This window comes from Akebia trifoliata, chromosome 14, assembly GCF_017979445.1.
Source record: "Akebia trifoliata isolate Shusen 1 chromosome 14, ASM1797944v1, whole genome shotgun sequence".
Classification (NCBI taxonomy): Eukaryota; Viridiplantae; Streptophyta; class Magnoliopsida; order Ranunculales; family Lardizabalaceae; genus Akebia; species Akebia trifoliata.
Genome location: NC_141388.1, coordinates 5,523,764 through 5,546,617, shown reverse-complemented (window position 1 = coordinate 5,546,617; position 22,854 = coordinate 5,523,764). Strand labels below are relative to the sequence as shown.

Here is a 22,854-nt window from a genome sequence, read left to right as displayed (position 1 = left end):
TATTTTCCTTATCTAAAATTCTAGGGAAGGTATTTTCTCACTTAAAAGTCAACACTAAAGATTTTCTTACTCGAAAAATTTCACTTGATTTTCATATGGTTGTCGTGGCAAGTGTACTGAATCGTAAATCTTTTTCCTTGTGTATATCAAACAAAAGATCTACGATTCTTTGCCTTTGCCATGTCGATGGAGTGAGAATTTTTGAGTTAGAAAATCATGGCTCTAAAGTCAATTTCGATTGAATTTGATCTATTGTGAAACCTAACAAAGGTAGTTTTGTATAGTGGGGATGCTCAATACACGTGGACTCATGTGATTAAAGGATTTGGTATTTTGGAGCTTATTGACAGAGATGTGAGAATGTTCCTAGTCTCACTACATCAAACTAGTGGCTGAAATGAGATGTTGTTTCTCGAGATAGTCAAATGAAATGGATTGGTGAAAGAGATGCATTAATCCCTACGCGTATTGTGTTTTTCCTTCCATCTCAAGCATCTGATGCCAACCTCGTTTGTGGTTGAGTTTAGAAAAGGGCCTTTCTAACCTTAAACGAAGTTTCATGCGCAGCATCAGACAATCCATTTCTTGCTGCATCTCGAGGAATAACTTCCTATTTCGGCCGTAAGAAAAGTCTTATTATATTTGTTCATAATTCTTTCAACGAATGAGTGATCCCCACGTGGCAAGTACTCGATCTCCGCGCACAACTGCGGAGTGCGAATGGAGAGATCTGCGACGCGTTTTTTTACTTCAAGGTACTTCCAGATCCAAAAACCCTAAGAAGATCGTCTGAGATCTACTTCTGTATCTGCTCTGTCTGAAATCGCCACAACAATGGCTACTCGAGTCCTTTTACTTCTCTCGATCTCAGCTCTTCTGCTCTTCAGTGGCTTCTGCTCTGCAACTCTCTCCAAAGAATCATCAAAGCAAGTCGACGATCTTGACGAAGATCTCAGTTTTCTACTTGAAGACGACGAAGAATCTCATACTAGCAAACATCCAAATACAGATCAAGATCATTTCGACGAAGATCGCTTAGGTGATGATGGAGATGATGATGAAGATTTCGAGAATTTTGGGGACTTCGAAGGTTCAGATGGAGATAGCGAACAATATTCTGCTCCAGAAGTTGATGAGAAGGACGTAGTTGTGCTGAAGGAGGGGAATTTCAGTGATTTTGTGAAGAAGAATCGGTACGTGATGGTAGAATTCTACGCACCATGGTGCGGACATTGTCAGGCTCTTGCACCCGAGTACGCTGCCGCTGCGACGGAGTTGAAGGGAGAGGCGGTGCTTGCGAAGGTGGATGCGACGGAAGAGAACGATCTGGCAGAGAAATACGATGTGCAGGGCTTTCCTACTGTGTATTTCTTCATCGATGGAGAGCATAAGCCTTATTCCAGCCATAGAACCAAGTAAGATTGTATCCTTATAAGTCTTGATTTTGCTTCGTTTGGGTTTTTAATTAAGTGAAGAGACGATGATTCTTCGTTAATTTCTGCGAAATTTCTGAAAGAACAAATGAGATGCGATCGGATATTCTCTATTGTTTACACTTCATAATTCGGATCTCAATGGTTGATTTCTTCGTGACAATTAGGGTGAAAATCCAAGTAAATATTCATCCCAATGGAAAGTCCGTAAGTATGAAAAAAAATGAGAAGACAACGATTATTTGTTTGTTTCAGCTAAATTTCTGAAAGAACAAATGAGAAGCGATCAAATTTTCTTTATTGTTTACACTTCATGATTTGGAGCTCCGTGGTTGATTTCTCCCTAACAATTAGGGTGAAAATCCAAGTAAAGATTCATCCTAGTGGAAAGTCCACAAGTATGAAAAAAAAGATTTTTTTTTTTTTTTTTCTGTATAGTTATAGTAACATTTGGCTCACCATAATTGCGCCAAATTTTGTATTTAGTCATGAAAGGCTCTTAAAATTGTTTTTTGGAAAAGAATTGGTGACCTTTGATAGTTTTGACTTTTGATGATAATTTTGAATTAAGGTACTTAGATTGCATGGTATAATTTGAAGTAAGAAAAATAGCTTGTTCTTGCATATTAATTTTGTAAAATCTGAAAAGTGCTTGTTTGGTTTATCGATGATTTTGATTAACACACTAAGATTGCATGTTTATGCCTAAAAGTATGAATAAAAGATTGTTATTATATATCAGTTTGCTAAGATGGTAAAGTTTTTGGTGTTATACTGTTGGAAATATTTTGAAATTCTTAGAAGCATGATCATGATCTTGCTTTTCCATATGATATTTGTTTAAATTGGATTCTTTTATTTTGTTTTACATAGTTGCAAACATCTGAATGCTGATGCTTTGGGATTTGCTTCACAGAGAAGCTATTGTGACTTGGGTTAAGAAGAAGACTGGACCTGGAATTTACAACATAACCACGGCTGAGGATGCAGAACATATTTTGAAAACTGAGAATAAACTGGTTGTGGGCTTCCTTGACTCTTTGGTGGTACTGCCTCATTCCCTTTCAAATTTTCATTGATTAAAATGTAGTTTAGCTATGTTATGTTTAACTGCTTAATTTCTCAAGAATCATAGAGCCACATTTTGTATATAAACACATGCACAACTGAAACGTTACTTATATATATATTTTTTACATTGGAGTAATGTCATTCATTGTTTTGCTTGTATTTTGTGGATCCTAGTTGTTTTGTCCTATTAAGGTTTTGTATTTGTAACTACAGCGTATATATCTGGTAGGTAATATTTGATTTCATTGGATTCTTTTGTTGTCAAAATAATGGGCAGACAAAGACGCTAAACAGATATGAAATGTTCAAGCCTGATAAATCTGGCCTAACATTGTAGTGAATGCATCATCCTCATTTGTTTCTTTATACATCTATAATATAATATTTTATTTGCCTTCATTGTTTTGTTGGCAATAATACCCGTTTTGCCACTAATAATGGCCAAATTGTTAACCCTCACTAAACTGCTCCCTTGGGACCTTTTTTTTACTTCTAATGACCAAAAGTACCCAAAATCTACCATATTTTGTTTTATTACATGGTCAATGCTCCCAGTAATGGAAAACTTACATCATTCTATTCAATATGGAGAATGTAGGGAGCAGATCCTCTGTAGCCCATTTTTTCTGTTGCTCTCTGTAGCTATTATCAACTGTTGAGGGTGTGCCACATCATCAAGACGGTTACATCCAATTGTTTAAATTTAGGAATTCAGTGACCTTTTATTTTCAAACACTTGATCTGAGCAAAAGAAATAAATGATTTTTCTGATTTTTTTTTTCAAATCTGATATGAATCAGGAGTACAAGAGGAATGAGTTGTTAATTTTTTTTTTTCAATTTGATGTTCTGTGGACTGTAGAACAAGAGCTACAGAAAAAATGGACTACATAGGATCCGCTCCTGAGAATGCAGAATGCTCTTATCGATTTATTTAAAGAATTGTTCATATTTCTGATTTACATTGAAGTTATTAACTTTCCGGGTCAAACTCAGAGTTCAATCAATAATCTCCAAGTCGCCTTCTTTGAATATTCATTAATCCGGTCTGGAAGCTAATTCTTCATCTTAAATACGTAACCCAATGCATGCACTCTTCTTGCATGATTGTGCTGCCTCTCTCTTCAATTCAGTTTCTTTTAACTACTTCAGGGTCCTGAAAGTGACGAGCTTGCTGCTGCCTCAAGACTTGAAGATGATGTCAACTTCTATCAAACCGCCAGTTCTGATGTGGCACAGCTTTTTCAATTTGATTCCAATACTAAACGTCCTGCTTTGGTTATGCTGAAGAAGGAAGTTGAGAAACTAAGCCGATTTGGTTAGTACTGTCATTGTCTTTTTCTGCAGCTTAGATTCTTCATCGCCAATTAAAAGACGCTGCTTTGACATTTGGTTTTCCATGCTACAGATGGTCAATTCACCAAGTCTGAAATAGCCAAATTTGTGTTTGGAAACAAGCTTCCTTTAGTGACAACTTTTACTAAGGAAAGTGCTCCGTTGATTTTTGAGAATCCAATTAAGAAACAGGTAACCACATATACTATTGTACAATAGCATTTTAGTGATCTTTATGATGCAATATTTCCTTCGATTGGAGAACTGTAACAAATTCTTGGTTTTGATTTGTTCATTATTCTTAGATTTTGCTCTTTGCCACTTCAAATGGTTCAAAGAAGGTTCTTCCAGCATTCCAAGAGGCGGCAAAAATTTTCAAGGGAAAGGTAACTCCATAATTTATTCTTATGAGTTAGTATCCTCCCAATTAAGGATGTATTTGATTTTTATATAGGGTCAGTGGAACGATTTACCATCAATTCAGTACTCTGATTCTTTGAAACCGATCTTTGGATTGCCGAGTTCCACTTGGCTGATCATTCAGTGTCAATATGAGGAACATGTCAAACTGAGAGTTTAACTGCATTATTTAGCAATTTAGTTTCTCATTAATTGTATTTTCTGTATCTATTCTTCATTGTGTACTTAAAATATACTTGGACCTCTCTCCATATCAGTGGCATCGTACTTTTCAGAAGACAGACTGTTACATATCTGACATGGTTTTCTATATTCTTTGTTATTTTTTTGGATTATATTGCAGCTCATCTTTGTCTACGTGGAAACGGACAATGAAGAAGTTGGGAGACCGGTTTCTGAATACTTCGGTATTACTGGGGATGATCCCAAAGTAATTTTTTCTTCGCCTTTTTCTAATTATCTTCTCCCCTCCATGCTTCTGATTAATTCATTTAAAATATTAGCAGCTTGATGTGGGGGGAAAAGTCTCACTTCTGGTGTCCATTTTCTTTCAGGTTCTTGCATACACAGGAAATGATGATGGGAGGAAATATGTATTTAATGATGAAGTGACCTTAGATTATCTCAAGGTTGGAGTTCTTTTCATTTTTTTTTCTTATACATAGGTCCTGATTATACAGGGTAATAACATAATTCGTTTTAGCCTACTTTTTTATTTAATTTGTTTGTACTCAATTATACTATCTCACCTCTTAGGTATTTGGTGAGGATTTCTTAGAAGACAAGCTTAAGCCTTTCTTCAAGTCTGATCCAATTCCAGAGACAGTAAGTGTTTGGACTTCATTGTAATGGTGAATGACTGCGATAGTGTTTCTCTGATCTATTTTTCTTTTTATATCTTGATTGACACAGAATGATGAAGATGTCAAAATAGTGGTCGGGAATAACTTTGATGAGATTGTGTTGGATGAGTCAAAGGATGTTCTTCTTGAGGTAGTATGACCAATTCATGGAATCAATGTAAAAACTTGTTCTTTCTTTTTCCCAATTTTCTCGTTTTATTGTTATTATCCTGATAACTGGCTTTGAACCAGATTTATGCACCATGGTGTGGGCATTGCCAATCACTGGAACCCACTTACAAAAAGCTAGCCAAGCATCTGCGAGGCATTGATTCTCTCGTTATTGCAAAGATGGATGGAACCACCAACGAGCACCCCAGGGCCAAGGTCTGGTTCATAATCTTTCATTTATTATAACAAGGTCATCATACAAAAACTTTGGAATTTAACTTTGTAGTTTGGCTCACTCTCTTTCTGAATTTGAGCGGGATGAGATAATGTCAGTAGCTGGACCCCTTATTATATTTTGAATTGGTGTTTGGAATCAGTATTTGGAGCCTGCTTACATGGCAGGCAAAGTAAGTTGCAAGTTTAAATGTTAAAAAAAGAAACAAGTGTTGAACAGATATTCGAGGTGGTTTACGGAAGAAAACTTATTGTATTTTATTTAAGGAATTTTTTATTTTTATTTTACTGAAATGCTTCCTTCTTACTTTTGCAGGCTGATGGGTTCCCTACACTTCTTTTCTTCCCTGCAGGAAATAAGAGCTTTGATCCAGTGAGTGGATTTTGGAATTCCTATTATTAATCGTTGTGCTTCTGTGGCTTCGGTTTATCATTGTTGAAGTACATTTTAATAGAGATTGTAGACATTTGTATTATGAGTTGTGCTGGAGTAACTTTGAAATTGACATCGTTTGGGACATTGGTGTGCACAGAACCATAGATGCTTCTCACTCATATCTCGATGAAAAGCATCTATGGTTCTATGGACACTCCACGTCAGCAATGTCTGAAACGATGTCAATTCAGCATTTTCCTCGTATTATACAAATACTTACTTGCCTTTATTCGGGCAGATTACCGTGGACGTTGATCGAACAGTAGTGGGATTCTACAAATTCCTGAAGAAGCAGGCATCAATCCCTTTCAAGCTCCAGAAACCAGCCTCTTCAAAATCGGATGTTGCTGACGGCACCAAGAGCCATGAGAGCAGCACTAATGAGTTGAAGGATGAATTATGAGGGTTTAGTTGGGTATAATTTGGTTTCTCTATCATTTAGTTATTAGATCATAGAGGAAAATCAAGAGTTGTTGCTAACACATGAGAATAGAGTTGACTAAGATCGGAGACAATAATCAAATCTATTATTTCTAAAGTTTTTGACTGTTTTATGTGACATCCTTCAAGAACCCCAGTGATGGATAGCAATAAAAGTTGTATTCTGTTTTATCTCTTCTGATATTAAGTGGGGTATGATCTCTAAACATATAATATAGGGTCAAGCTCTATGCACCAATGGTGGGTGCCACTTCTGATTGAGAACATATACACCAAGAGTGAGGTTCCCTTACATTTAGCCAATAAGCATTTGGGCTCACTATGATGAACCCTTAAACAATGGTGCTGGATATTTTCGTTACTTTGTTTTTCCCCAAAGTTTTCTCACTTAAACTTTGAGCTTACAATTGGTTAAAATGACCTAAAAAATTCTCTTTCGTGAAGTAGCACTAGGGCTCTTGAGATAATGGGTTTCTCTAATAAATAAAGAATATAGAGAGGCTTTGCTTGTTGACATACAGCGTTGCTTCGACACGTTGACACTGAATTTGGATTCAGCACATTGTTCCCTCTGTTAAAACAGTGTGTCCAATCCATGGCTGGTAGGTAAGCCCATTTACCTAAGGATTAGGCATTAAAATTTAGAAGAAGAAAAATTGCTAAACTGTCAAAAAAAAATATTCACTGATTTGGCAATGAGTTCCTTTTTTGAGTCGTTTCAGAACGACTCTTATACTTCAGCTCCGGTCCAACCCATCTACCCTAAAAATAATTCAATCCAACCAGCCTGACCCAGTACCTCGCTTACAATAGCTAGCTTATTTTTCTGTAGAAGGTCCAGTCAATGGCTCTCACTTGTTGGTTGACCATTGCTATCCTCTTTGTTTACACCCACGGACACACACACACATCATTGAATGTATCCATCTGTCCTTGGTTGATTTCTGGTTAATGCAATGGACTCATTGATGGGCTAGCCCAACAGTTGAACAATAAGGTTATGTTTGATAACACTTTTGAAGTTTGAAGTTGTAGTCTGGTAACTAGAAATCAGATTATTAAAGTTTCATTCAACATATCCCATCCCATCGTTAGTTCAAAATTTCTGAATTTTGATTGTTAAATTTGAAATTTAAAATAAAATAAATGGAAATAAAGTTTCTGAAGTCTGAATTTTAATGGTGGATCACCTCCATTCAGACGACATAAGTGTTTCACAAAACACATCATTTGGAAATAAAGTTTCTGAAGTCTAAGGACCTTTTCGTTTGGAGTCTGACCAGCCTTACTAACTAAATGAGGATTTCACTCTAAGGGTCCTTAGACTCACCTTGTGGCATTCAAAAACATGATAAAGAAACAAAAAAAAAATATTATTCCAAAAAAGAAGTTATTTTTCACCGTTGAATTTCAATTTTAAGTTTATGAGTTATGTGAAAGTTTGGCTCATTTACAAAATCTTGGAAAACTCAAAAGAAAGTGTTCTTTGAATTTATTTAGATCTGATTTTTCAATGAAACATAGAGGGCTGTGGTGTTGGATTGCTATGTGATAATTTATTTGAGCAAAACGATCCTTAGTAAAACTTAAAATTTTACTATATTAGTAAGGAAAGTATTTCTTCGCTTTCGTTCGTGAAAGGGTAGGACGTAATTGTCAATCTCCAGATCATGAAGGGTATATCAGTCATTTAAATCTAAGTATATTGTGGTCGTGAAGTTGCAACACGTCATAGAAAGGTATTCGTGTCTTCGGTGTTCACCATTATCGGTTGAATCTCGATCGACGCCGTTTCCGTAGGTTCGTCTCTCTCTCTCTGACACACACAGAGTTCTATAGATTTATATCTTTGTGGTGATTGTTGTTTGCTTTTCATCTTTCTTTTGTGTTTGTAGGATTTGATCTGCTTTTCTGTCTTTTGTTTTAGTCCCGTGTTCTTATTATTTATTTTTAGTTGTCAAAATTTTGTACAATTGTCTGGCTGATCCTTGGAATTATATATTAGAGCTGTTTCTTTCAATCTTTCCTGCTCTCATCAGTCACTTCAGATCATGGATCTCTGGAGAGTAACTTTTGATCCGAAATCCTTAATTGGTTTTGGTTGATGTCAAGGGATTTACCCCTTAGGGCTTGGATTTGATGGTGTTGAACTTCTCAAATGTTCCCTTGATGTGCGTTTTTTTAACCATTTTTTGTTTTGAGGCTTCCGATTGCAGAGAGTATAATTATTTCTGGACTATAGTTTGATGGCTATGTTGTATTCTCCATCCCTTCTATCTAGAGCAGTAGAATCATGGATTTCTGATGTGGGAATTCAGTGGTTGATCTTTAGTTGTTTGGGTTGAAATTCTTTCGATTTATCTTTTGTGAAATGGATTCTCTTAAAATTTGGCTATGATCCTATGGTTGACTGTTTCTATAGATGGGATCTAATGGCTTCAAACGCTTTTGATTTTTGATTATGGTTTTAAAACTTGTTTTGACGTCTCTTCTCGTCCATGAATGAGATCGAGTCATCTCGGATGAGTTTTCCGATACGTTTGAGTTGTCTTGTTCATCAATGAGAAAAATGAACTATGGTTTTAAATCCCGTTCCATACATTAGACTTTGTCTATCCGTCTCATTGGTGGACGGTACCGAGAAGTATTGGACGAGTTGTCTTGGTCTCGGACAAGGTTTAAAACCATGTGTTTGATAGATGGGATCCAAGTTTTTTTGCGTTATGGGTGTAATAATGGAAAGCATTCTCCTTTGAGAACACAACTCAAGTTTTTCAGGTTCAAGTGAAAGCCCTTAAATTGCCTGACTGGATGCTTTCTCTCAAGGTTTAAAATCTTTGTCTCAAGGAAATGTTTTGGTCAAGAAAAAAAACGAGATTGTCTTAAACAAAACATTCCGAGGCACTCTGAAATATTCAATGTTTCAGGGACGTTGATGTTGGGGTTCCATCCTTTCCTAACCATGAAATATTATTCAAGTACAATAAAATGAATGTATTGTTGTATGCTGTTCATCTTTCATGTCATACAATACCATGCACCCTTAAATTTATGCTAAGAGATTATATGCAAATTTGTTCGAAGGCTGTTTGTGGGAACTTGGAAGGGTTTTGTCTCGGGGGTATATCTTTTTATTATCTAAATCTTTTTTGTCTAATTTTTGTTAGATTTTAGTGTAGCATTTGTGGGGAAGTATGGAATCCAACAGGGGCCAAGGTGGAATTCAACTCCTTCTAGCTGCAGAGCAGGAAGCTCAACACATTGTCAATGCTGCCAGAAACGGTAAACATTTCCCTGCCCTTTTATCTTCCAATTGTGGGTTGTAGGGACTGGAAGTTGTATATTTGAAGAGCTAAATACACATGTAGGAGGCTATGCATAGTTGTTGTTATTGCTTTTATTTTTTTACCCGAAAATTGCAAGTTGAATGAGTTCAAAAATCAATGCTTTTGAAATTTGAAGGCTGAACGTTGTGGGTTGTTTTGGCAGTCATTACGGGCCACAATGCCTGAAGACCATTGGGACTAATATTGGAGCTAACTTGTTTTGATTGGGTGGGGGGTGGGAAATAAGATTCATTAATTGGAGGGGGAAGAGGGGGGGGGGGGGGGGGGTGAGGAGTTACGATTTTGAAGGTGTAAGAGATTGTGAATTATGGTGTAAACATGAACTCTATTTTTTTCCTTTTGATTGGTAAGCAGGTGAAGATGGGGTTTTGATCCCAGGTCTGTGGTGCTACCACTCACAGACTTCAGCACCTCAGAAGATTAATGCAACTTTATAATATGAGAGGATCAAATTTTATGTAAAAAAAATTAGATTTATGTATTGAGCTGATGATAATGATGGCCATATTTTGAGTTACATAAATGGGAGGCATGGTTTCTGAGTTCTGATTTATCCTTGATTTGGTTTCTGCAGCCAAAATGGCAAGACTGAAACAGGCCAAAGAAGAGGCTGAGAAGGAAATTGCCCAATATCGTGCCCAAATGGAAGCTGAGTTTCAGAAGAAACTTGCTGAGGTAAAGAAAGGGTCTATTCTTCTTCAAACCAGCCACCGTAAGAAGGGTGGTATTTACCATTAGTTTCATGTTTGTTTTGAGGTTCTTGGTGGGGCCCATGAATGATTGTATAGGTTCTACCACCATCAACCTCAATATACCCTTGCAAAGGATGGTACCTGATTGGTGTGCTGTGCCTACTGGGGGGGAATCTTCTTTGTAGTTACTATATATATTTTTTTCTCTTACACTATCAAAAACCTATGTCCACATTCTTCTTGTTCTAACTTAAGCTTGTATTTTGTCTCTATTGTGATCATCCAACAGACAAGTGGGGACTCAGGTGCTAATGTGAAGCGCCTTGAAAAAGAGACCGACGCTAAGATCCATCACTTGAAAGCTGAGGCAGCAAGGATATCCCATGATGTCGTCCACATGCTTCTGAGGCAGGTGACGGCTGTGAAGAATTAGGTTCATTTTGTCGGTTAATGTGCTATTTCCAAAATGACTCGACAGTTAGGATATGCAGATTCTTCTTCCTGTTTTTTTGTTTTTTTTTTCTGTACTGAAACTTGGAATTCATGTCTGGTGAGTGAATGAAGTGGTGTTCATCTGAATTTCATACACATTGCTTGTGTTGGTTAATTTGGTTCCTATTCTTGATCAAATAAACATGTTCTATGCCAGTGACTGGTATTTATAGTTCATTTATATCAGAGTAAGGCTTTTTCACTGTATGCAACATTCTCAAATAACAGGAATCAACCCGTGAGGTTGAGAGATGTTTTTTTTATATTTTTTATATGGGTAAGTTGGACTTGAACCCACAACCTCGAAGATGCTTTGCAATGTGTCAAACCGACTGAGCTATGGGTCTAGGCCCAAGTTAAGAGATGGTGATATACAACAAGATAGATTTTACCTTAAGATGGGAATGGACTCCAGAGGAACAAGATAGATTTTACCTTAAGATGGGAATGGACTCCAGAGGATTTTCTCGGGAAATAGTCACACAGCCAAATCTACAACTCCTCTCAGAGTGGATCTGGAGTTTGGTCAAATGTACTAGTTCTAGGCCATACCCAAATTTTATGTCAATTATTTGCATTTTTGTTTTTATAATATTGATATTTGATTTTACTTTTTGATGATTCTGTTAAATGTGCGGTTTTGGACCTTATGTGTTATTCTCGAATTTAGATGTATTTATTAATTAAAATTATAAAAATACAAACTTTTATTTTTATTGGTTCAATTGTGTTTCAGCTTGTTCAAATGATGTTTTTCTCACCAACACAAGGGTGATCTCCAATTTGAATGGGAGTAGGAAAGAACTTGAAGGCTGAACTTGAATCTGAACTTCGCTAGTTTGCACCTCCAATGGTCTTGCATTTGACGTTCTATTAAGGTCTTATTTGCATACAAAGTAGAAAGTAACTCTGGGAGAAATTAGCTGTGTTTTTGAAAATGCTAAGATTTTTTATTTAAAAAAAGATTTTTTTTTTTTTTAATTTTTCAACATTCAAAAGTGGGAAAAAAAAACATATTTGTTATATGTATGATAAAATGCTTACCAACAGTCATTGCCACTACATAACGATTTACAATTGATATTATCTTTTATCATTTATAATTTAATATGCATAAGACATCTTTCATGAAAAGAGTTTTCTATATTTGTGGATGATCCCACAAATATAAGAGGGAGAGAGATACTTGATCTCTTCCTCAGCCTCTTGTAATCTAGAACTGATGGATCTTATTACCCGTCCATCGGTGGGTCCACCCAACGATCATGATCTTTTATCAGCTGGATCAAGGCATCAGTTGCATGCTTCATCTCAATTCCTCGCTTGACCACGTCCTGAAAAACCACACGCCGTGTAGTAAACCATTAGAACTGAATTCTATAATTTATGTAACAAATAGTATCCCTTTATATTTAAAAGGGTATGTGGAATCATCTCCAAAGCCCCTGAATCACCAGTACATGTACACATACACTGTACACCCATGTAAAAAATATGAGAGAAGCAGTGTGACACGGCAAAAATTTATCTCGTAAATGCAGGTTGATTGAAAACTCAGATCAAGAAAGAATCTCCAATTTCATTATCTCAAAAGATGCAGTACAGAACAAGAAATCAGAATGAGCCACCATTTTAAAATTGTAGGACTAAGTGAGGATCTCACTTTCATGTCAACTTTTCATCAAAACCCAAAAGACATGGTTCGAGATTTAAAAAATAAAACCAATAATGATTTACTGCAGAAATAGCAGAGTGAGTCCAAAACACCAGTGGAAGCGCAACCAATGAAAATATGTCTAGCTTGCCATGCCCAAAATGACATGGATTTCAATTTTTGTGAGAACTTCTTCGCCTTCTTGATTTAGCTTTCTGGTTCTAGCACAAATGCGGATTCTTGAAAAAGTTGTTTAGTTGAACCCATCTATCATGTCAAAGCAGTAAAGGAGTTCATACCTTCCCAACATAGAGGTCAATCTTTCCAGGAGCACCACCTACATACCCAAAATCCGCATCCGCCATCTCTCCTGGCCCATTCACGATGCAACCCATTATTGCAATCTGCCAAAGAAGATAGCATTGTTTATGTTCAGGGCTTGCTCGTCACTATTCCTGGCCACACAGTTTAAGAGTATTCAAGGATTACCGAAACACCAGGCAAGTGTGATGTCTTCTCTCGTATCTGAGCACTTATTTCTTGAAGATCAAACAATGTCCGTCCACAAGATGGGCACGAGACATACTCCTAGAAAAAGATTGAAGGACCATCAGAGAGCTACATGTACAGTAATGCATCAGGATCGGAGCCCATGAACAGAGATCAATTCATTCCCTATTAAATTATTTACCGTCTTTGTATTTCTCATTCTGCAACCTTGGAGTAAATTGAAGGATGTGTTCCTTAGAAAATCGAAATCCTGGTCTGGGGCTTCTAAAAGAGCTCCATCACCAAGTCCATCAACAAGGAGGGCTCCAGCATTGCTACCAGCACCAATGACTAAATCATCTCTGAAAAATAGAAGGTATGGGAAGTGAAAAAGATTGGTTTATGCTCATATTTTAACCCTTCAGCCGATTAACAAATCGTATAAATCGGTAATTACCTGTGAATCCCTTTGGGAAACTCCATATGGTGAATTACAGGGAAGTTCAATTCATTCTCTACTAAAAACTCAAATAGCCTGCAAGCCAAGTTGAAAGTTATGATTTAAAGAACTAATAAAAATATCTATTAATTGATAAAAAAAATTTGTAAAACAATAGAGATGCTTCCAGAATATTAAGTCATAAAAGACAAGGATACGTAACAAGAATTAGGTATTTCAAATGTAGGAAAAACTACGGAAAAATCGAGTATTTGATTCTGTACAAGCGTAAAGCACACCAACACTAATTTTATTACCTTCTTGCTGCATGTACTCGGCTAATTCTGTCTTCAGTATATGGTAGATGATGTAGAAGCATTGTAGCACCAACATCTTTGAGGATGTCCAGCTCCTCATGGGGTTCATCTCCACGGACAGATACAGCCAAACGTGTACCTGAGAGAGAGCCGATTAATATGGTATTAGAAGAAACTTTCTACAAAAATAAAACGTAGAAAAAAATCCAAAAAGTTGTACCTTCCGGCAAAAGCTTGTAAGCACCAGTTGATAATTCCTTAAGATTTACTAGAACAATGGCATTAGGCAATGGTTTTGTTAGCTGCTCTGACAATGGAGTTAAAACCCCCATACTTACATCAATCAACCTTTTGAGGGCTAACCGCTGATAATCAAGAAAAACAGATATTTGTCATGGAAGAATTTCTGATATCACATTTGCAACTAAGAACAATTTAAGAATATAACAAGACACGAGTGATACACCATTTAAAGATGAAATTGATCAGAGGTACTTCGTTAAGTTAAAGAGGCAAAAATAAGAAATGGGTTTTGTCTTACGGCATCAGTGTCTTCTACTGGAGGAAGCTCTCGCAAAAGGATAGAGTCTACTGTTGCCAGATCCTGTCGTTCATCAGGATTGATCAATAAAATATTTGAATGCAAATACTAAAGTAGTTGAGTGCACTGAAATCCTTTCTTAAAAAACTGGGAACTTGGGCAAACCTTAAATGGCATGCCAACCACAAGCTTTGTTGCGAGGGATTTGTAGAGGAGTTCAGGCATCTAATAAAAGAATCATATCACACAAGGATGAGAGATGAATCAACAGAACATGCAGTGAAAAACCAAATAACAAGAGGAAATATAGTGATAAAGATTTACCTTCAACTGATCCAGAGACACGGACAGAAGAACAGAGCCATCACGATGCAGAACCCCTCTATAATCCACCTCTTCACCCTGTTTTAGTATCAAATATTAATTAAATGTTTCTGAAATATGCACAACTAAAATGCACAAATGGATACCCAATAGTCAAAACATGCACCAAAACCGACCTGCTGTTGCACTGGTAATTGACCAGTTCTACGTTGGAAATCAAAATAATGTCTGTGCTTTTCTTCAAATGGTACCTGAGCAAGTTAACAAGGTCACAAATAAAGGTTGGAATTTGAAGAAATTTAAACATAGAGGACGAGTATATAAGCCTACCACTCCTTGCCGAAGATCTGATGCTTTCATACCCAGGTTAACAAGCCTTCTGCAAGGGTCTATCTCTTCCTCCGGAGGTTCTGTGAGGGAAACCCTGATTGTATCCCCTAAACCATCCTGTCAATCATGCAGAGTTCACGATACCTCTTGAAAGCACAGGTTTCTTCAAATTCCATATTTAGGAGAAAGTTACAATGACACTAAAGGATAATACAGACAAGACATACATGCAATAATACATGAAAAGTTCCTTTCTACCTCAAATACTCTACAATTTACAATAAACATGTAATAACATATTTCAGATTTCCACAATGGTTATATCCATGTGAGGTTCAACAAGCAATAGATTATCTGGAAGTAACACATTATTATTGTGAAAATCGAAGATTTCACCCTTTTAACATGTCCATCGATTGCATTATTCAGTGAAAAAATTTGCACCTGAAGAAGGGTTCCTATGCCAATTGCAGATTTCATCCTTCCATCTTCACCTTCACCAGCTTCAGTGACTCCCAAGTGCAGAGGATAATCCCAACCTGCAACGTACATTTCTGCTACAAGTAAACGGTATGCTTGGACCATGACCACTGGGTTGCTTGCTTTCATTGAGAAGACAAAATTATGGTAATCCAACTTCCGGCATATCCTTGCAAATTCAAATGCTGATTCAACCTGTTTAAAGATCATGGGGATTATACTATTAACATCACTGAATTTTGAAACAAGTACAATAATAGGTCAAAAGCCTTTCAGTATGAGAGAGCATATCCAGTCACCATTCCCCTAGGAGAGTCACCATAGTAGCTCATGATACGATCAGAAAGGCTCCCATGATTTGTTCCAATACGCATTGCTCTTCCATATTTCTTACACTTCTCAACTAATGGAATGAAAACCTGGTGTAATAACAAGAAGAGCAACGTCAAACAACTAAAAAGGGTTTTGCAGGCAAATAAAGCATAAGAAAACACCAAAAGTGCTTTGGGTATGGTGTTTATCTTAGACTGGACCTGACTTATCTATTTGAGTTGCAAAGTTTGGGGAAATCAGCAAGTACAAAGATAAGTATGGAATAAATAAGGGTAGCAACATGGAGAGAATTCAGGGGTATCTAAGTGCCTAATAGGGATTGTGGAAAATTTTGAATGAGATATTCAAGTATTGTGTGAGCTAATTACATGGAATATCCTATATGTACTTCATAAACACCCATGAGTCCAATTTTAATGAGAAAAATCACATATAGGGTGCCTAGGACCTTAAATAGTGGCATACATATTTGTGTTAGAGCTAGTGGATCAGCATAGCTTTGCAATATAAATGTAGCAAAGTTTGTGATTTGACCTGCTCAATATGTTCAAGCTCCTTTTGATAGTCTTCTTCTGTGTACTCGAACTTCTCAAACTGAGCCCGCCTATCAGCTGCAAGCATTTGTCTTAGTTATTGATCGCAGGGGGCATCAGATATCAAGAAAGTCATTAAAGAAAGGCGAACGAATTACCAAAATTTCCTGGATTGACACGAATCTTGTCAAAACATTCAGCAACTCTCAATGCAACAGAAGGAGCAAAATGAATGTCTGCCACCAGAGGGATATTATAACTGCACAAACAGAAATATTGTGAATTTGTGATGTAAGAGTATTATTCTGAATAAGTGCCTATATGGGCCTAAGAACTTTTACAATGTGTTGGACCTACTTTTTCTGAACAAGAGTGTTCTTTATTTCAAAGCAAGCATCTGCCTCTTTCCTCCCTTGAACTGTTATCCGAACAATATCTGCTCCTTTGTCAGCAATTCTCATTACCTACCGATATAATTAACAATTTAAACTCAACAGGTACCTTGAAAGTTTATGAAAAAATCTCGAGAATCTGCTAATGCTATTCAGAATAACATCTGAGCTCTTTTATCAACACTGTAAATTTTGATCATATTTTTGCAGCAGTCACACTGGTCAGTAAGTGCCGTTCTCTAATAAATAGCATTGGTTCCACTCCATAATGAACCATGTGAACCTCTCCCCTATGGCAATAATTTGCTTACGACCATTACTAATGGAAAATCCGAGTTACATATATTAACCCCTCATAACTACACATTTTTTAAATTTAAGTAGTCAAGAATTTGTGTATAGGCTGCAAGAAGAAAAATTAATATTAGACATCTCTCTTTCGAAGCAAAGATAAAATGTAGTCCTTAGCCTTCCTGTGTTGTACTAATAGTATTACTATAACAGTTCCATTAAAAGAAAAAACTGTCAACGTAGTTGAACCTGTTCCACGGTTGCAGAGACATCCTTCGTATCAGTTGTAGTCATTGTCTGAATCCTTATGGGATGCTCGCTCCCAATAGCAACATCTCCTACCATCACTGTGCAGGTTTTCCTCCTTACTGTCTTGTGTATTGATTCACAATACTTTTGCCTAGGAACTAAGTCCAAGAAATAAGCATCATTAGGAAGAAAATTATGGAAGCAGAACCGATAAAAAGAAAGGACTGTGAAGGCAGAAAAGATAATCTTTCATTGAGTTAAATTAGGCTAAGCCTATCCAACAACCATTTTCACGAAACAACTACTTAATTTATGTTGAGATTTAAAGATTGATAGGTCGCTCGCCATGTTTATGCTAGGAAAAAGGATTTTCTTTGCATGAAAAATTGTTCACCAAAATGATGATCCCAACATGGCCTCAGTTTTGTCGGCATAGGTAGAATCTCTAAAGAACCATAGAAGAAACCTATTTTTCAAACTTCAGATTCTTTAGCCGAAGAACAATTATCAGAAATAGACTGAAAATCCAACATGTTTTCAATAGCAATAATCGAAGGATTACAGCACTCATAAAGAAAATACATAAACTCAATTTTGAATTTCTGGGAAAATCCTTAACAACCTTAAAAATCATTTTAAGTGATATATCATACAAACAGATAAACCATATATGATAAGCCTAACAGTTGACACAGTTTAAACAGATTATACCTAAAAGAGGGCTTCCTTCTGAAGCAGGCTGCAATTCAGCAATTTCAGAACCAGAGTTCGAATTCTTTACCACCGATATTTTGGCTCTTCGAGTCCGAGACTTAATCCTCGGCAAATCAGAAACCTTCACAAAATCCACACCTTTTGTAAAGCTTAAACCACGCTGTCTGCTCTTCAAACCAGTAAATGAAGCGGGAACTGCTCCAGTTGCCATTTTCACGACAATTTATTATCAGCCTTTGCAGATCCACGAGACAAAGTAAAACACAGTATCAGTTAAGCTTTTCCAAATGTTCTAAATCGATTATCCATGAAAAAAGCTGCAAATCACACACGCACCCCACAACAGCAACAGCAATAACAATCTTTCTATGATACAGAGAAGAATTGATAATTTGCACAAAAAAGAACTCAACGACACACAAACACGCACACACCCTACAACAGCAACAACAACAATAACAATCTTTCTATGATTCAGAGAAGAATTGATAATTTGCACAAAACTGAACTCAACGAATTCAAGATATATGTAAATAAAACCTCAAAATCCTTGAAAAAGCTTTACAATCGTAACGCTAGTCCTCAAATATTCCCTATAATCTCAGTATTTATCAATTAAAAGATAAGTAGATTTTGAATCCAAAGAGGAGAAATCATCAGGAGATCTATAAGAACTGAAAATGGGTCACGAATTCGACAATCTATGAACCTTGATCAAGATTCTAGAGAAGCTTTTATTACCTCAAATTGAAATGTTGAGCTTGGAGAGACAGAGAAGAACTAGTAATCGAGTTCAAAGCGAAGCATCTGGAGAAGGAAATTCGTGGTGGATGAAATTTCACAAAAACAAAAATGGAATTTTTTTTAAAAATATAAATATTTTTCCTTATAAGTAAGAATAAAGACAAAGAGGCTTTAAATGGGATCTTATGGGAATTAAGGAGTACCGGTAAATCCAACTAAAACAACGCATCTTCTTGTGAAGATTACAAGATGCTTTCGCGGGAAAACGACTGACAAAAACTCTACTGCAAGAACCGTAGAATTTTCCCCTCGGGATACATACCTCGCATCTCCATAAAACTTGTACAGTTGTGTATCCCGAGGGATTAAATCTACGATTCTTGACTTTCTTACACCTGCCACGTCAGTAATTTTTTTGAGTTACCTTGTCAGGTTGACTTCAAAACCATTACACTTTCCTGTTAACCAAAAAAATGTCAAACCTGTTAAAATCAATGAAATGATGCCACGTGTAATAAATAAATAAAGTGATTGGCTAGGTGGAGAGAAAATTGGGTTTAACAACTCGTTGTCTTTGGAAATTACTATTTCTATAAGCTATTTTCAGAAGACAATCTTTTTCATCTTCTTCATTATTCTTATCAGTCTAGTATATTTTTATTATAACATCATCTAAATGGCGCCTGTAGCTCAGTGGATAGAGCGTCTGTTTCCTAAGCAGAAAGTCGTAGGTTCGACCCCTACCTGGCGCGCGCGAGTCCTACGGTTTTTCTAAATTAATTTTGAACTCTTTATCAGAGTTATTTTCGAACCACACACGCATTGGACATTAGGAGTCCACGGTGTTATTTTTGGTAAAAATATGGTCTTGCTTTATTCTCTATATAACTTTCCTGCTTTGAACTATTTGAGCTGAAAAAAAAAAAAACTATTTGAATTTTGAGCTGAAATTTTTTTGCGTCATTAGTCATTAGTGAGGATTTACTATCTGTACTCTGATGATTAAGTAAGTGGAAAAGCCAATAGAATTAGATTTTAAGATAGAAAAAAAAAAATTTGCATACATTTTCCATGGGAAAATTATGAAAAAAAAAAAAAAAGATTATTTATCAAAAAGAATATAATTTTAAAAAAATTACAAAAAAGATAAAAAACCGATCATTAAAGGGTCGATATTTTTCTCTCTCTCTTCTCTTTTCTCTCCTCTTTTAACTCACCTATTTTTTAAAAAAAAATTTCGAAGTTTAAAAAAAAAAACCAGCCATTAAAGGGTCGGTTTTTTTTCTCTTTCTTCTCTTCTCTCTCCACTTTAACTCACCTATTTTAAAAAAAAAAATTCGAATTAAAAAAAAAAAAACCGACCATTAAAGGGCCGATTTTTTTTTCTCTCTCTTCTCTTCTCTCTCCTCTTTTAACTCACCTATATTAAAAAAAAAAAAAAAGAAATCGAAATTTAACTCACCTATTTTTTTTTCTCTCTCCCTCCTCGATCTCAACGACACAAAATAGGTGACTTAAATTTCGAATTTTTTTTTAAAAAAATAGTGAGTTAAAGAGGAGAGAGAAAAAAAAATCGGCCCTTTAATGACTGATTTTTAAAAAAAAAATTTGAATTTTTTTTTAAATAGGTGAGTTAAAGAGGAGAGAGAAGAGAGAGAGAGAGAAAAAAAATACTGGCCCTGGCCGGTTTTTTATCTTTTTTTTAATTTTTCAAAAATTATATTCTTTTTGATAAATAAAATTTTTTTTAAAATTTTTTTGATAATTTTTCCCATTTTCCATCGAATGGAATTCTATTTGTTGATTTTTGTAATCTTGGATGCATTATGAATGATTTATCAATATTATGGACAGTAAAATTTGCTGCCAATAGATGATAATGCATGTCACATAGGGATTTAAAGCAGAATGACTCCAACGAAGATATTTGAGCCAATCTCCCCTAATGACTTCAACCGTATTTGCAGGTTGGTTCAGGTCGATGCCTAAATTTTAGATCAAGCATTGCCCGACTAGGTCCACACCCATTTGGCCCAAGAGATTTAAGCCTTGGGTGAAGTCCAAAACTTGAGAAAATTAGGATTTTGTAGCTCAACGATATAGCAAAATTTATCCATCCTACCCTCATCAGTGTTTATAATTTAATTAAAAACAAACTTTTCCGATGGCAACACATAAAAAATTTAGAAGGTTTTCAAGCATAGTCGACAAAGTCTTTGGGTGAGATTATACAATAGATTTTAATGTGGATCTCTATGCATCAAATATCGAATCCTAAATATTTGCTTCCCATTCTTGCTAGCATTTGACATGATGATTGGGTAGTGGGTAGATATTGGATTACTAAAAGGTTTCTATTTCACATTGATGATGAGGGTAATAAGGTTATTTTGCATTATTCTATTAGAGAAAACCAAAGTCTTTTTGTTGGTGGCCTTTCTTTTGCTTTCCTTTCGAGGACTCGTCCTCACATGAACAAAATTTTAACTTATCATAAATAAATAAATAAAACAAAGTCAATGGCCATGTAAGCTTTGATGAATACTAGAGATACCTTTGTTATTAAACCGATGAATTACCCATTGAATTGGACACTTGGTTCTTCTGTCATACACTAATGATAAATGACCTAGATTCCCTTTTCTCTAATCTCTAAGGAAACATACTTTCTCCCCAAATCCATTCATCTTCTAACTCTTCAACCTCATCAAAGTTTGCCCCCTACGCGAAATCCTAGCTCCGCCCCTGGTGACAGATGATGGGATGATATTGACTAGGACTACAACCTGGGTGGTTTGGAAGATCAACTCAAGTTCAACCCAAGTTGTAGAACCTTCAACCTGAGCTCAATTCAATCCGACCATTGGGTTAAAGCTCATTAACCCAAACTCATGCCAATATTGAACTTTTAAGATCGGGTTGAACAAGCCTAATTTCATTTTGATCAACACATAAATTTTATTTTATATTTTAAAAAATAAATACAATATAAAAAAATAAAAAATAAAAAATCATTAGTAAATAAATTTGCACACAACCTCCAAATCCATTAATTTTTATATTATAGTTTTTTTTCCTTAATTTTACAAATATATTTAAGAAAAGATAACTAATTATTATTTTTAAATAAATAAAAATATTTATATATGATAGCATCGGGTTTGGGTTGAGATTTCCTAGCCCAAGCTCAACTCATTTTCCATATAACCCAACCCAAGCTAGCCCATCAATTGGGTTGAGCCTGAGTTGAATTAGGGTTAGTCCGCCCAAGTTGCATCCCTAATATTGACATATGAGGTGTAATGGTCCTCCATCATGTCTAAGAACTTATTTCTATGAAAGGAGGTTTACCATCCTAGAGGACATCCATTCAATCCCACCTGCCACATATCATCATTGACAAGGTTTCATCAAAGACGACACGTGACTTGTTTTCCTCGACGTATTTTAATCAATCACTTTAATAATCCAAGCATATTAACTAATATGAAATGTCTAACTTAGAGTGGCTATCCGAATAATATATTACTATGTACGTAAGGTTCAATAGATACCATAGGTAATGTATCATTATTACAACATATCAGTCTTTCCTTCTAGTAGATCATCATCTAGTTCTTTGATCGTCATCCAACCAAAACATCTGACTATCTCTTCATCTAAATTCCTATCAAGACACCTTCTAATAAAGTCCTTCATAACATTTTCCTATATCGGCATTCTTGATTCTCCGTGGTACACCTTGGGTCCTGTAACTAGGGAGTAGAAATGGTGACAACAAATATGTTACCCAGTAGATGGAGGGTACAACAATGGTAGCCGGGTGGTCAATTAATTATGCTAGATTTATAACATATGAGTATCGGTATCAAAATATGTTTATATACTTTTATGAAAACTAACATAACATAGTGTGGTTGGTCGATAAAATGTATTTAATAAACAAATAATCATTTAATGGTGATAAAAATTTTCAAGCATTACAATATATTTTCAACAAATAACACCCAAAGAAAATAATTAATACAAATATAATATTGTGTCAGATAAGAGTTATGAATTTCACAATTGAATTACGCCTCAGTTGAAGATTCCATAATTTATCGATGAG

At 35.8% G+C, this 22,854-nt stretch overlaps 3 protein-coding genes and 1 non-coding gene across 6 annotated transcripts; 3 read left to right on the top strand and 1 right to left on the bottom strand.

Annotated features, from left to right (window-relative positions):
* Positions 1-657: 657 nt before the first annotated feature.
* On the top strand, positions 658-6,553 carry LOC147385777 (protein disulfide isomerase-like 1-4). Its single transcript, XM_086423004.1, has 12 exons — positions 658-1,415; positions 2,350-2,479; positions 3,656-3,821; positions 3,912-4,030; positions 4,144-4,224; positions 4,602-4,688; positions 4,813-4,887; positions 5,015-5,083; positions 5,171-5,251; positions 5,353-5,487; positions 5,822-5,878; positions 6,180-6,553. Exons 1-12 carry the CDS (start codon positions 835-837, stop codon positions 6,342-6,344), a joined length of 1,746 nt encoding a protein of 581 aa, XP_086279130.1. The 5' UTR covers positions 658-834; the 3' UTR covers positions 6,345-6,553.
* Positions 6,554-8,025: 1,472 nt separating this feature from the next.
* LOC147385776 (V-type proton ATPase subunit G-like) lies at positions 8,026-11,120 on the top strand. Of its 2 annotated transcripts, none has more exons than XM_086422362.1 (4): positions 8,026-8,182; positions 9,550-9,664; positions 10,304-10,404; positions 10,711-11,120. In XM_086422362.1, the coding sequence occupies exons 2-4, from the start codon at positions 9,577-9,579 to the stop codon at positions 10,852-10,854; spliced, it is 333 nt and encodes a 110-aa protein (XP_086278488.1). In that variant the 5' UTR covers positions 8,026-8,182; positions 9,550-9,576; the 3' UTR covers positions 10,855-11,120. The 2 variants fall into 2 exon arrangements, with proteins under 2 accessions (XP_086278488.1, XP_086278489.1); XM_086422363.1 differs by having other exon boundaries at positions 8,041-8,182; positions 9,557-9,664.
* A 792-nt stretch (positions 11,121-11,912) lies between these two features.
* On the bottom strand, positions 11,913-18,899 carry LOC147385775 (4-hydroxy-3-methylbut-2-en-1-yl diphosphate synthase (ferredoxin), chloroplastic). 2 transcript variants are annotated; one of them, XM_086422359.1, is made up of 20 exons: positions 18,741-18,899; positions 17,997-18,233; positions 17,286-17,443; positions 16,711-16,817; positions 16,512-16,612; positions 16,355-16,431; positions 15,787-15,906; positions 15,452-15,682; positions 15,008-15,124; positions 14,854-14,928; positions 14,678-14,755; positions 14,519-14,578; positions 14,354-14,416; positions 14,033-14,177; positions 13,813-13,951; positions 13,514-13,591; positions 13,259-13,418; positions 13,057-13,155; positions 12,867-12,971; positions 11,913-12,247 (listed from the first exon to the last, which is right to left on the bottom strand). In XM_086422359.1, exons 2-20 carry the CDS (start codon positions 18,208-18,210, stop codon positions 12,146-12,148), a joined length of 2,229 nt encoding a protein of 742 aa, XP_086278485.1. In that variant the 5' UTR covers positions 18,211-18,233; positions 18,741-18,899; the 3' UTR covers positions 11,913-12,145. The 2 variants fall into 2 exon arrangements, with proteins under 2 accessions (XP_086278485.1, XP_086278487.1); XM_086422361.1 differs by lacking the exon at positions 18,741-18,899 and adding an exon at positions 18,540-18,719.
* A 523-nt stretch (positions 18,900-19,422) lies between these two features.
* Positions 19,423-19,495, top strand: TRNAR-CCU (transfer RNA arginine (anticodon CCU)). Its single transcript has one exon. It is a non-coding gene; the product is annotated as a tRNA-Arg (tRNA).
* Positions 19,496-22,854: the final 3,359 nt, after the last annotated feature.

Excerpts from the sequence above, each read along its gene's own strand:
- LOC147385777 (XM_086423004.1), top strand. The coding sequence starts at position 835 with ATGGCTACTCGAGTCCTTTTACTTCTCTCGATCTCAGCTCTTCTGCTC. Across the intron at positions 1,416-2,349 it reads TATTCCAGCCATAGAACCAA|AGAAGCTATTGTGACTTGGG; the intron begins GTAAGATTGTAT and ends TTTGCTTCACAG. Across the intron at positions 2,480-3,655 it reads GCTTCCTTGACTCTTTGGTG|GGTCCTGAAAGTGACGAGCT; the intron begins GTACTGCCTCAT and ends TAACTACTTCAG.
- LOC147385776 (XM_086422362.1), top strand. The coding sequence starts at position 9,577 with ATGGAATCCAACAGGGGCCAAGGTGGAATTCAACTCCTTCTAGCTGCA. Across the intron at positions 9,665-10,303 it reads TGTCAATGCTGCCAGAAACG|CCAAAATGGCAAGACTGAAA; the intron begins GTAAACATTTCC and ends TGGTTTCTGCAG. Across the intron at positions 10,405-10,710 it reads TTCAGAAGAAACTTGCTGAG|ACAAGTGGGGACTCAGGTGC; the intron begins GTAAAGAAAGGG and ends ATCATCCAACAG.
- LOC147385775 (XM_086422359.1), bottom strand. The coding sequence starts at position 18,210 with ATGGCAACTGGAGCAGTTCCCGCTTCATTTACTGGTTTGAAGAGCAGA. Across the intron at positions 15,907-16,354 it reads AGCTTGAACATATTGAGCAG|GTTTTCATTCCATTAGTTGA; the intron begins GTCAAATCACAA and ends TTATTACACCAG. Across the intron at positions 13,156-13,258 it reads GAATGAGAAATACAAAGACG|GAGTATGTCTCGTGCCCATC; the intron begins GTAAATAATTTA and ends ATCTTTTTCTAG.